The 13,454-nt window shown below is 32.8% G+C and overlaps 1 protein-coding gene across 2 annotated transcripts in view; it reads right to left on the reverse strand.

The window, feature by feature from the left end:
• gpp (DOT1 like histone lysine methyltransferase grappa) overlaps positions 1 to 13,454 on the reverse strand; it is a 280,396-nt gene that overhangs the window by 126,983 nt on the left and 139,959 nt on the right. For both annotated transcript variants that reach the window (XM_085809864.1, XM_085809863.1), the window contains exons 7-8: positions 4,319 to 4,413; positions 2,308 to 2,426 (exon numbers count right to left, since the gene is read on the reverse strand). In XM_085809864.1, the coding sequence (XP_085665990.1) occupies positions 2,308 to 2,426; positions 4,319 to 4,413 (214 nt within the window). The remainder of the gene's footprint in view (positions 1 to 2,307; positions 2,427 to 4,318; positions 4,414 to 13,454) is intronic.

Below are 13,454 nucleotides of genomic sequence, written 5' to 3' on the forward strand. Positions count from 1 at the left end.
ACAAAAATAAAAAATTCTACTGTTAAAAGTTATTCATTTTACAAAATAAAATAGAAAAATTTTTACTAGAAAAATGTTAAACTAGCCTGGAAGTTGAAAAAAAAAACTACCATAACATACATATAATACACATTCACATCCTGTCCACGAAAATGAGGATGCAGCCTTTATTTTCACAACCACTGACTGCAGATATACTTCCTCAAAAGGGGAATGCTTAATATTCCACAGTTCGAAATAGTAAACTGATAAGTGTTAGAGCATTAAATCAAAATATTGAAGTATTGGAAAATAAATGGATCTCCAAGTCCCATACCCCAAATTTTATTTATTTACATTATTTACATTGGAAGCTGACAATATATGTTTTCAAACACTGAACTCGTAAATGTTCCCAGTTCCTTCTGTAACCAAAGGTTAGAATTGCACCTTCTTCTAGCTACCACTGCTAAATACATTTTCAAATAAATTGTGGGAAAGAGGAAAGCATGCACTGTGATTGGAATTGTAAACAAGTGCTCGCAGTGGAATATATGAAGAAGCATATGCCAACAGCCACACACTTCCCCACGAAGGGTGGTTTTAATATTTCACAGTTCAAAACAGTGATCTGATAATTACAAGAGCAAGAAATAAAAAATAGAAGTTTATGGAAATATAACTGGATCTGCAAATTGTATATATTGTAGGCAAAGTTTTATATGACATTATAATCTGGATTTCCAGATCTCAATTATGGGGAGACAGAATTTAGGCCAAACACTGACTCATACACTTTAAGATCTCAGTAATTCAACTTGACCAGCCAGTAGAAATCTCAGAACATGGAAGCTATTCCAGTTTCTTGAGAATAACACAAGGCAACATGCACTTGCAATATATGAAAAAAAGGCTAATTATGCATATCATACTTATAATTAGTGTAACCATACCTAGAATATTTCTAATGCAAATACTGGGATTTCACAATCAATGAGAACTCTACAAGATAAAAATAGCATAAGGTGCTGGGACAGTAAGTTATACAACAAAGATATTAGTGGAAAAAAACACCAGATATATTTGTTTTAAATAACAGCAAATGAGTACTCAGTTGCCTACCACAGAACAGCCATAACAGTGAGAACCATATCTAGGGTATAAAAGCATCTGTCAAGTAGAACAAAACAAGAATTCTGCATATTTTCTCAATTTTCACAGAAAAGAAAAATCAGGCATTCACAAAAGAAATAGTAAGTTGTGTTACATGAAAGACTGCAATTCTGGGGAAGCATTCGGCAAATTTTCACGGAACAACTGCACAAGAAGGAATATTTTTATAGCTCCAGCATCAATCCCAGTTATTTGTTGCAGGTGTCAGTGCATGATGCCAAAGTGATTGTATGGCTAGAAGATGCAGCTGAATTTCTCCAGTGTCCCTAGTTTTCCAAAAACCATGAACAATTTACACAGTGCGTATTCTTAGATCCTTAAACAAAATATGAATACTGCATGAGCATCATTACAAATTTGTGGACGCATAACATCGAAAACTGCCCTTTGAATACAGGATGATAAGCGACTTCACATGGCCATCTGTGCAAACCAACTACTTTAAGATAATTTTGTTAATGCTGCTGTCTTCTGTTTTTATGACGTTCATGCTCATCTGCTCTAACATCAAAGGACCTCTGACTCTATGTCTTGTAAAATCCTTGGTCTTACAAAATAATGCCTGTCCACTAAGTGGCTTAATATAAAGTATTATGAGAGAAAAGTACAAAACCTCTCAGCTGATTACTATGCATTAAATTGCTGTCCCTGCTACTGACCATATGCAGCGACCATACGACTGCAATGAACATACCGCACATCTGTAGCACCTATCTGTAATTAAAACTTTATCTCCTTCAGTTGACTTTTTCAATTTAAGCTCAACTTTTGCTATTTCATCTAGCCTACTGTTCTACTACTTGAAAGATAATATTTCTGTACAGTGTGAATAAAAGTGCTTCATACGTGCAGTCTAAAGACAATACTTTTTATCAAGCAAAATCTCATACCATCATGAAATTTTGATGCTTATGTTGGAGATTTTTAAAGATAATGCTATATTAACAGCAATTGCGTTAGGTATTCTAACCTTGTGTTCATAACCATTATTACATGTCACCATACATTGCCCTCCAGAGTTTGCAAAAACTTCATCATTTTCTGTACTCTCAAGGTCATCATTTGTTGATCAGGTTATTTGTTATATTCTAAATACTCCAACTTTCCATGCATTCAAAAAAAAAATTGCATTTTATTCACTTTAGAGGAACTTACGTTGAATTTAACAATGTTTCTCTGTGATCTTCTGATAGAAAATCTCCCTTAATAAGAACATATTCTCCATATCTTTTACCATACCACTTCATCCAAAACCTAAATGTCTTGTCCATCTCCTATAAATTATTAGACAAACTGAAATTAGTAAAGCAGTAAAACTACAACTTCTGATTATGTTTTTAACACTAACAATTACATCAACAACACGTATGAAGCTCATAATGTATGGCATTAATGAAAATTAAGTTATATTTTCCCAACAGTGCAAATGCAAATTTTTCATGACTTTCTACAAGGCATAACAAAACCTAAATTTATCAATTTAGCTTTTGCACTGAGTAAAAACAATTCATATATTAAAACACACACAAGATCTGGAACAAAGTTCACTTACTGAAGTAGCTTTAAAACAAAACAATAAGGCAGAATTCTGAAATGAGAATGTTCTGTTATTAGGACTTTATTCAAAAATGTATAAGTGTGTGTATGTATGTGCATATATGTATATAGGTATACCCACACATACATTCAAGCATTATATATATACATACATGCATGAACACATACATCCATACATACATGTCTGGATTCAGTCCTCATGACAGAACAGTACCGAATTTTCTTAATACTATAAATAACATGAACTTTATACAATCATAAATATCACACAATAAAATAATCCATGGGACATAACATTTGTTACAAAAACATTTTAAATGTTGGATTGTTAATCTGGAACATATATGCCACTTGCAGTCAATACTAACTTTCAGTTTTGACCCTATAATTTTGATAAATGCTTATCCAACACCATAATATGACATATTATAACTTTCAATTCTTACATTACTTTGTATTATCGGATACTTTAATAGAACTAGCTTTCTTTTTTTAGAATTACATATAATATCAAAAAATACTGATTTATTACACACTTATAATTTTCCAGCATGTCTCAAAAAATGTTTAAAACGTTATCACTTTAAATTTGATTTGGAAATAAAAACACTGTTTACAGTTTGCATTAGCAACATCTTATTTTTGCACATTGACAGAGACACCTCTTTACTCATAGGTCCCTAGAATAGTTTATATCAGGGGGAGAAAAAATAATTACTTGACAGTCAATATTTTTCTGATGCAATATATTTATTGACATAAATGACATATTATGATCTTATTACATCAAAATGAATTCATCGCTAATCAAAGACATCATCCATTACTTTATTAAAGTTTTAGTAAAATTGCATGTAAATCTTACATTGCCTAATGGAGTCGCATTTTATGAATGCTTTCTGGACTAGAATTGATAAATGTAAGTTTTGAGAACAGGCAACTGAATTAATCTGAATAAGCTTGGCTTGAGGGTATCACTTACAATACCATCCAAAATGCTTCATAACTATTGCACATAATGGGTTTTGGAAGCCCTTTTTCTCATAGCTGCATGATGAAGAATTGTGCAAATACAGCACCATTCCTGTAAATAAGTGCCATTTGCAATTTACTTCTGAAATACCTTGCCAGAGATGATAAGAAATGACTCCTATATAGCATCTTAATCAATATATGGTACAGAAAGAAAGAATCGTGACTGGTATTAACAAGAAAATTCAAGCTCATGGTGTATTCTGGATACAGTACTTTGGAATCATACCTAATACAGTTATTCTGGTATTCTTCCTGGTATTAAGGGCCACCTTGATGAGAATGACAATATAAAAAAAAAAAAGTGCTGCAACAGTTCAGGTCACATTTTACGAGGTGGGCTTTCAAAAACTTATCTCAAGCTAAGATCATGTACATATAAGGAAGGTGTCTATCATAATGCCACTTAAGTTTCCCAGAGCATGCACAAAATAGGGGTAAAATGATAACGAAATGCGCAATCATTTGAAATACTTCTTTAGATATCACCCTGATCCTGAGTTTTCTTTGATTCCTTTTCCATATATTGGGAAAAAAGGAAAAGAAATATAACACATATGAATCATTGAATACATACCTCAGCATACTTTGCAGGCACATCAGCTTTTTCTATTCCAATACATTTCTTACATGGTGTTGTAGCTGCCATTTGAAGAACAACTTGTCCAACACCTAAAAAATACACAGTAATATCTTACATAAAAAATTTTTGACAAATTTAGGAACTACAATTAAATTTACATATTTCTATACATACAAATATAAAATAGATTAAAAACTCCATGATATTATAAATGTAATATTTCAAAGAACGTGCACACTATATTTAGAAAACAAAACCACTGTAGCATATTCCTACTGCTTACGCAGCAACAGTTTACACAATTAATTACCGATTCCTACTTTTTATACACAACCCATTGGTAAGTTTATAGATGCTAATATTGAAATCTAAGATGGAATACCTTTAATCCAACTAACTGGCTCCACAACTGCAAAATATAGGCTGATAACTGATTTTTGTCAATGTCAGAAACATAAGATCAAGTAAAATTTAAATGTGTAAAAGATAACATGATCAGGCAACTAAGCACTATCACATTTGGTGAATGAAGTGTATTAAGTTAAGAAAAACATCCATACAATGAAATATTTTAGAATTTTTCCATAATACAGCTTTCTTTAGTTTAGTAATTTGTCAGGTGTTCTTGAAGGTGAAGAAATTAGATATATGACGAATAACCAAGGAAAAAAATGCTTACACATGCATGATATTTTTGACACATTAAAATGAGACAATGTAAAGCCACATCAGAACAAGGTATGAAGTATCACTGTACCGGGCATAAATCAAACCAGCATGTATTAGACTGGAAGCTCACTTAGTCAAAACTGATCAAATCAGGATGCCCAATGGGTTCCCCCCCCCCATCCTTTCAAACATGAAAATTTCATACTTGGCCAATATTTTAAAAGGTGACTTCTAAACTGCAATTGCCAATACAATGCACAACCACATTATACGATACGAATACTTAAAACTATTCCCCTACATAATCAGAGCGGGCAATTATCTGCAAAAGTAGTTTAAGCAACCAACTGAAAAGATGAGCATTTTTGAAAACAATATTTCTGGGACCATCAATCATTAAATGAAACCGCTAAAATTATTGATACTTAAGTTCTTTAGTACAACCAATTTCACAGAAGACTAAAATTTCTGGAACTGTGAGCAGTCTTCTTACAAAAGTTTTACTATATTTAGAATTTATTAATTAAAATTTTTTACGGAATATTTTTTAATTTCTCAGAAGCTCAACAATATTTTCTGAATATTTTCATTAACTCTGTGATATCACTGCTAATAATCATGGAAAACAACTGTAAAATATAAACATTCACGAATTTTATTAATTAGAGCCTCAATGTTATAACTTGACAGGCAAAACTATTAAAATTTATAAAGTCATATTCTGATTTGTTTTCAAATACAATAAAATTTTGAGACAAGCAAAAAGCTAATAAACATGAATAAAAAGGTCCATGTTCAATAAATATACAAGGAAAAAAAAAAAAAAAACAAAGCACATATAATGGCATATGCTGATTTATTAGGCCATATATCCACAGCATGCCACCAGTTTTCAAAACTATAAAATAAGCTAATCAGATAACAAAGCAACAGCTGATAGATGACACTGCTGTCTACAAAAACTCAATCTCTTTTCCAGAGGTTGTTACATAAAGCAACTTTTCTGGCTCATTCTTGCAGCTTTTCTTAAACATGTAAATCACCATTCAATATTAGTCTTGAAGACATTTAATAATAAAGTATCACATTTCTATTTGAATGCATTCAAATAATTTGCATATCATACTTGAAAGGTTATATATATTAATTTTGACAGCAGGCCCACAGCACTGAGCTACCAAACCAACTATGGGCACAATATGAAATTATATCATGACTGCCAACCTTGAAATATGAAAAACCGTAGCTATTTCTTGGAGGTTTAATGTGTTTTGCGGCATCACATCTTAAAAAAAGAACTGACTTAAATTTGTTTTATAATGCATGATCCATGTTATTCAACTATCCATAGGATTCTAACGTAAAATACAGGGTGTCCAGAATTTTTTTTAAAAAAACCTATTTCAAAGTTGCCTACAAGTGAAACCAGTTATCAGGAAATCATTAAATTTTATGGCAGACTTTAATGGAGGGATGGAAGTGTCTTCTAGGGAGAAAAAAAAAACAGCTACTAATAGTGCCACTAGAGGGCATTTTATTTTGAAAACCTGAAATAAAAATATAAATCTTAAATATAATAAAATTTGTCGAGGTCATGCATCAGCTGTTATAAAACCTAGAAACATTCACAGAGATTTTGATTCAATTTGAGATTTTATCTTCAATCTACTTGCTGCTTATGATGATGCTAAGTTTATGAAATTGCGTTTGGTTAGTAAAATTGTTTTACCAAAACAGTAATTCCACAGTAATTGATTGCTGTATGAAAATTTCAGACTTTGAAGGGGATTTGAAGAGGTACAGTGGAATGTTAAAAACCTTTGGAAACTTATACGTATAATGAAATTTGAAGAAACAGAAATAATTTTCTGTTTGTCCTGGAATTTCTGCAGAAGCAGTAGGGGATGTTGCTCTTCAGGTGGTAGCAGACACATATGCAAACTTTCAGGCTAGCACCACTGTCCAGGGTGTAACAGAGGCATTTGATAGGCTACTTTCAATTGTCCATTTATTTTGCAGAATATACTCCAATTTTATCCTTCCAAACTTTCACTGCTGCAGCAGCTGCTTCCAGATGATTTTAATACTCAGCTCCGGTTCTCACTTCGGTTTCTTGGTAGCTTTCAACTCAATTCAGAATGCCTTCAAATATCCTCTGGGCAGATGAAGCATATTTTTATTTGGAAGTGCAATGTAGACTCACAGCTGCCAAATTTGAGAACCTGAATATCCATGCCCTATTTTAGAGGTTCTGTTGCATTAACCAAAAGATGGTATGGTGTGGATTTTCTGCATAATTTATTCTCGGCTCGTATTTCTTCGAGAATTTAATTTCTAATGGTCCAGTGACATGCTTGATCACTGGGCAGCGATATGCATCCCTGTTAGAGAATGAAATTGCTTGGACACTGCAAGCATGTTAGTACCTTGCACGCAAAATCTCTATGCAAGATGAACCTTCTGCACACATTGCACAGTGTGTTAGGAATGCTCTTAGAAGTTATTTTACAAAAGAATGTGTCATCAGGTGGACTTTTCATGATGTATTACCTCCCTTATCCCTAGACCTCAATCCATGATATTTTTGGCTTTGCAGCATTTGAAATATCTGGTAATATGTAACAATCCAAAAACTTTACCCAATATTAAAGGCAGGACAGGGACAGGGAAAAGTGGACGGAGCACCAGAACTTCGTCAGTGACTTTTACAGGTGTTGCTCCGCCGCACTACTGTACCCCGCTGGGCTTTTAGTTGGCCCGCATCGGATGCTAGCCTACCAAGACATTTACATAGTAAATTTTACATTAATATTAGACTTACGTATTGAATATACAATTACAAAGACATAGTATACAATTATTGCAAAGAAATTAACCTATCAACAAAAGTTGGATTATGGCAGATTGAAATAACATAATTACTTCGAACATACATACAAACTTTCATTGTACATTGTACTTCATACAAACAATATATTTACATTAGTATATCTAGTTACATCGAATTAAAATAAACATCATTTTAAGGAGCTAATTGAAGATTTTTTTTTTTTGTGCATTTTATCATACTTAGTTGAATTACTAAGGCGAATTCTCTTATTAATACATTTCCTTTCATTTTTTTAACTTGTTACACACAAATGCATCAGCACTGAAGTCTTACATTATTATTTTTGTAAATTAATGTATCATAAATACAGAAAATATACATTAGAAAATCACATAATACTTACATTTACACTAATATATCTAATAGAGTCGTATATTATTTACATTATATTTTAATTAATGATTTAATTATTACACTAATACTGTCCAAATTCTTAATGTAACTATTTTATAAAAACTATTTATACCATATTTAGCCTGTTTCAGACACTTGCAATATTTCTGAAATCTTGCATTATTTTTGCAAGTTGTAGAATAAGAGGTATTTATACAGATGCGATAGCATCTTGACATATGTCTTCTCTTTTATATGCAAAAAGTTTCTTCATAATCAAGGAAACCTTTTGTTGTAAATGAGGTATCGTTAGCATGCATTTAATGTACTCAGGCGTAATTTGTGACCTTCCTTTGCAGTGTAGCTCTTTTGTGAGCTGGCACTTGAAAATATAGTGCTCTGGGTCTCCCTTTTCCCCACATACGCACTTGTCTGATTCGCTCAAATTTCGTGCAAAGTAGTACGTGGGGAAAGGACCATGTCCAGATAAGAATATGTTGATGAAGAAGTTATAAGAGATTGGATCATATGTGGGTTTCTTGTAGAAGTTGAAAAGCCTTCTACCTACTTCTGCATTTTCCCATTCAGTTTGCCATTTTTTTAATGTAATTTTTTTCAACATATGTTTCACATACGATTTAGGGAATGGGACATTGATTGGAGGTAGAGATAGGTCTTGAGCTGCATTTTTAGCAAGCGCATCTGCCCTTTCATTTTGGGCTTGTCCAGCATGCGCTTTTACCCACTTTATTTTTATAGATGTTCTCTTGCGCTGTGATAATAAATCGTAGATATCTTGCACTATTGATGATTTGTTTCTTGCATCATTGACAGCTTTAATTGCCGCTTGGCTATCACTGTAGATGGTAACATATGTTAGATGCTTTTGATGAGACCATAGAATAGCGTGTTTTATGGCTGAAAGCTCAGCTTGGAAAACGCTGTTGTTGTTCCTTAGGTGTCCTTTCCATTCTGTTGTATCTTGTTCTGAGAGGAGTGCAAAGAACGCGCATCCTACTTCTTCGTTTAACTTTGACCCATCTGTGTACACGACTGGAAATGAAGGTACACTGAGGGTGTCTTCTTTTGTAGATATTCTGAGTTTTGCATGTACTGCAGGGTGTCTTAGGTAAGGATTTCGTGGCTGTTCAAAATCAAGGGGGCACAGGTTTTGATCTTCTCCCTCTATGTTTTTCTTGAGGTGGAATAACGTGGCTAAGTCTGCATCTTCTTTTGCTTTCAGGTGGAGGGGTGGGATTCCTGTTAATACACAGAGAGATGCCGTTGAGGTAGTTCTGTATGCTTTTGCTATTTGTAAGAGGAAGGGGCGTTGGATCGAAGCTAGGAGTCTTTTCTTTTTCACTGTCATAGGGTGAGTCCATGCTGATGCCCCGTAGAGGATTATTTTTTTGATCACGGTATTATAGAGAATGTTTTGCATCCTCGACTTGAGGCTCCACGTTGTGCCTTGCATCCTTGCGAGGGCTCTAGAAATAGTTTGGGTCTTCTTCCGAATTTCCATGAGGTGTGGGATCCAAGAAAACTTTTGGTCAATTTTCAATCCGAGGAATTTGATTTCTTTTGAGATCTTGATTCTTCTATTATTGATTTTAATGCAAGGTAGCCTTTGTAGCGATTTGCCCGGTTTTGGAAATAAAATAATATGTGATTTGGGCTCTGAAATTATTAGTTTTTGATTGACGCAGAGGGAATGGAATATGGAGAGAGTCTCGTTACTATTCTTTTCTAGTATGTCTCTTGAATGCCCATTTGTTACAAAGGCCACATCGTCGGCAAAGGCGATGAGCTTTGTATGGTCCGGCCACTTGTAGGAGGTGATGTAATTGAAGGTGATGTTCCACAGGTCTGCACTTAGACAAGAGCCCTGTCTAAGTGCAGGCAGCATTCCACACCACCACACAGCATTAAAGGCAGCATTCCACACCACGTGCTCAACATTTCCCAGAATAAACTTGAATATCTGGAACTCTGGAATATCTCATCTTGCAACTTCAAATGGCAGCTGAAAATGATAGCCACCATGTGGAACATGTTTTGTTGTAATAAAATTTGTAAAATTGTAAAACTATTGTAAAAGTGTGGCTGCGTTAATTAATTAATACAATACTCTCCGATGGCAATATTTGTAACTATTTTTTTCATTGATGTTCCCGTACCTTTATTAAGTCTGCCAGAAAATTTCACAACTTTCTAATGACTGGTTTTGTCTGTAGGCAGCTTTGAAATAGGATTCTTTAATTCTAAACACCCTATATACCAATATTTACTAAGATGTTCTTTGGATACTTTCATTTAGTTATTTTCTGATACTTTTATACTGAGAAAGTGGGAAATAAAGCTTCAGTTTATCAAGACTTTTAAATAATGGAAATAATAACTAATGCACACTCTATTGTGTGGATAAATTTTATAATATATCATATATTGACGCAAAACAAATCTACATACAAATATTAACTGATTAAACATTGGTTGAACACTCGTATAAAGTTTGACAAATAGCTGCTATTAATTCAGACAATTTAGATAAGAAAATTATGCTGAAAAACACTAGGGGGTGAGGAAATAAAATTTGCATAATTATAGTTTCATTAATTTAATAAACTCCATTTATTACTGAAAAAATTTGCTTTAGTAAAGGCAAAAAAAAACCTATAAATTACTAATTAAAAAGTCTATCAGGGGATGTGGCGAAACACCAAGAGAATTAGCAGCTATGATATGTTAACTGATGAGTTTTCATTATATAATTCAGCTTTATCACAATCAGAAATGGGCACCAATGTCTCATTAACTGGTTTACCAAAATCGAGTTTTGCTGGCAACAAATAAAGAAAGATAATTTAAATAAAGCAAGATGAAAAATATAAAGATGTTTATTCAACAGCTAAGCAATAAACTACTACCAGAATTTTGCAAAAAAGAAGAAAGAAACAGAATTAGGCACACAAAAGCTAATGCATTTTGCTTTCAATTGATTACGAAAGTAGGACTATTTTGGGGATCAAAACTATATGAAATGATGGGTTTCCTGTTTCAAAACATTTATATACAGTGTAGTAAAATAGGTGAAAGATAGCCAAATATGTTTTTAAAGACCTGAAAATAATCCAAGCTACTTAAGAAAGGCCATGTAACAAATTTTATGTGGAAATATATTATAATCGCCAAAGAGGGCGTAAATCTTTCATGATGTATATATATTTCTTGTTCTTGTATCTGGCACCGCCAGTTGAATGTGTGTTAGACATGAATAAACTTGGCAGTTTAGAAACCTGATTCGTAGTGTTCATGTATCTTGATGTTATGTGTGATTGAATTAAGTGTTTTTTGAACCCAGATATCTTGAAATTCTTGACAGTTAATATAATATTTTATATTTTTGGCGCCCAACAACTGCACACGAACAATTTTTTTAAATTTATAATGCGGTGTTTTTCGTATTACTGAAAAATTATTCCTTTGCACTGAACGTGGCAGGATTAATGTACAGAATACTTGTGAATGTGTTTCACCAGGAAAGTGAGTTACTAAATTAGGAATTAACCATTTGAAGCCTGCACCACGTAAGAGAATAAAAATTATTGTTGTTATTATGGCAGACGATATTATTAAATTGAAATCTGCTAGAAAAGTCCTGAGACAAGCTATTTCTAAAATAATAAATGTTGTAGAACCTGAAATTAAAAAAGACATTTAGGATAAGAATATGGTAGAAGAAAATGTGTTTTTACTTACTTCTAAACAACAGTCTGCGTTAAAAGAAATTAATGAAAAAATATTTGATTGTTTTAAAGGGGATGAGTCTGAAATTGAAAAAGAATGTAATACTGTGTTAGAATATGACGAAAAAATAAGTTTATTTATTTTTAAGAGCTAAAAAGAAACTTAATTTAAATTCTCAGATAGTGAGCATTGAAAGTGAATCGCCTGGTAACCATACTGCTGCCGTAAAGGTCGAAAACAAAGCTAACATTCGATTACCTAAAATTACAATTCCTAAATATTATGGTGATCCTAGTTTATTTTTGGAATTTTATAATTCCTTTGTAAATGCTATTGGTAATAATAATGAGTTAACAAAGGTCAAGAAGTTTACCTATCTTAAATCCTTACTCGCAGGACCAGCTTTAAGTGCAGTATCCAGGTCTGCACTATCTAATGAAAATTATGACGCTTCTATAAGTTTAATTAAAGAAAGATTTGGACGAACAGATTTGGTAATATCTTCGCACATGAATAAACTCTTGAATCTTGAACCGGTTAGAAGTTCGTCCAATGTGAAAGCACTAAGAACACTATATGATTCCTGTGAAATCAAAATAAGAAGCTTAAATTCATTAGGTATTGTGTTGGAAGCTTACGGAACCCTTTTAGGACCTGTTATTTTAAAGCTTTTACCAGACGATATGAATCTCGAGTTTAACAGAAAAAGAAACTCTAAACTGCAATATAGCCTAACAGAACTTCTCGAATTCATTAGATTGGAAGTTGAGAGTCGGGAAGCTTCTAATTTAATAATAAAATCAAAGAAAAGAGACAGAAATTACGGTGTTAAGCAGAATAAAAATAATTACTTAAAAGGGGCAAGTGTTCCTACTGCTTCAGTGTTAGCTACAGTGACTAAGCCGTATTGTTTCTATTGTAATCAAAATACACATGATGTAGGAAAATGTGAGAAAACAAATGAGCAAAAAAGAGCGATATTAAAATACCATGGACGTTTGTACAAATGTTTTAAGAGAGGTCATGTATCTTCCAGATGTAAAATGAAACTTCAATCTTGCGAGTTGTGTAATGGTTTAAATCATAATAAGCTATTTTGTAAAAATATTCTTCCTAAAGTGGAAGCAGTTTCAGATGTTAAACATAAAGTAGTTACAGTATCGGATTCTAAGCAGAATGTAGTTGCATCCCTGTCGTTTAACTCTGGGACTGTTTCTGAAACTGCTGATAAAGTTGTATATTTACAAATTTGCACTGTTTACGCATCAGACACAGATAATACTAGAAGCCAAATAGTAAAAATCTTAATTAATGGTCGATCACAGAGGTCATTTATTAGATCTGATTTAGCTAAAGAACTAAAATTAAGGAATTAAGGAAAGAAAGGTTATATATTTATTCATTTGGGTATAGCCAAGGTAGACTAATAGAATATAATGTTTTTCAAATTACCCTGAAGAGTATGCATTTCCCTAATGACTCAATCACTAT

The sequence above is a fragment of the Stegodyphus dumicola genome, chromosome X2, assembly GCF_044657685.1.
Source record: "Stegodyphus dumicola isolate Sdum_Otavi_A_Nest chromosome X2, ASM4465768v1".
Classification (NCBI taxonomy): domain Eukaryota; kingdom Metazoa; phylum Arthropoda; class Arachnida; order Araneae; family Eresidae; genus Stegodyphus; species Stegodyphus dumicola.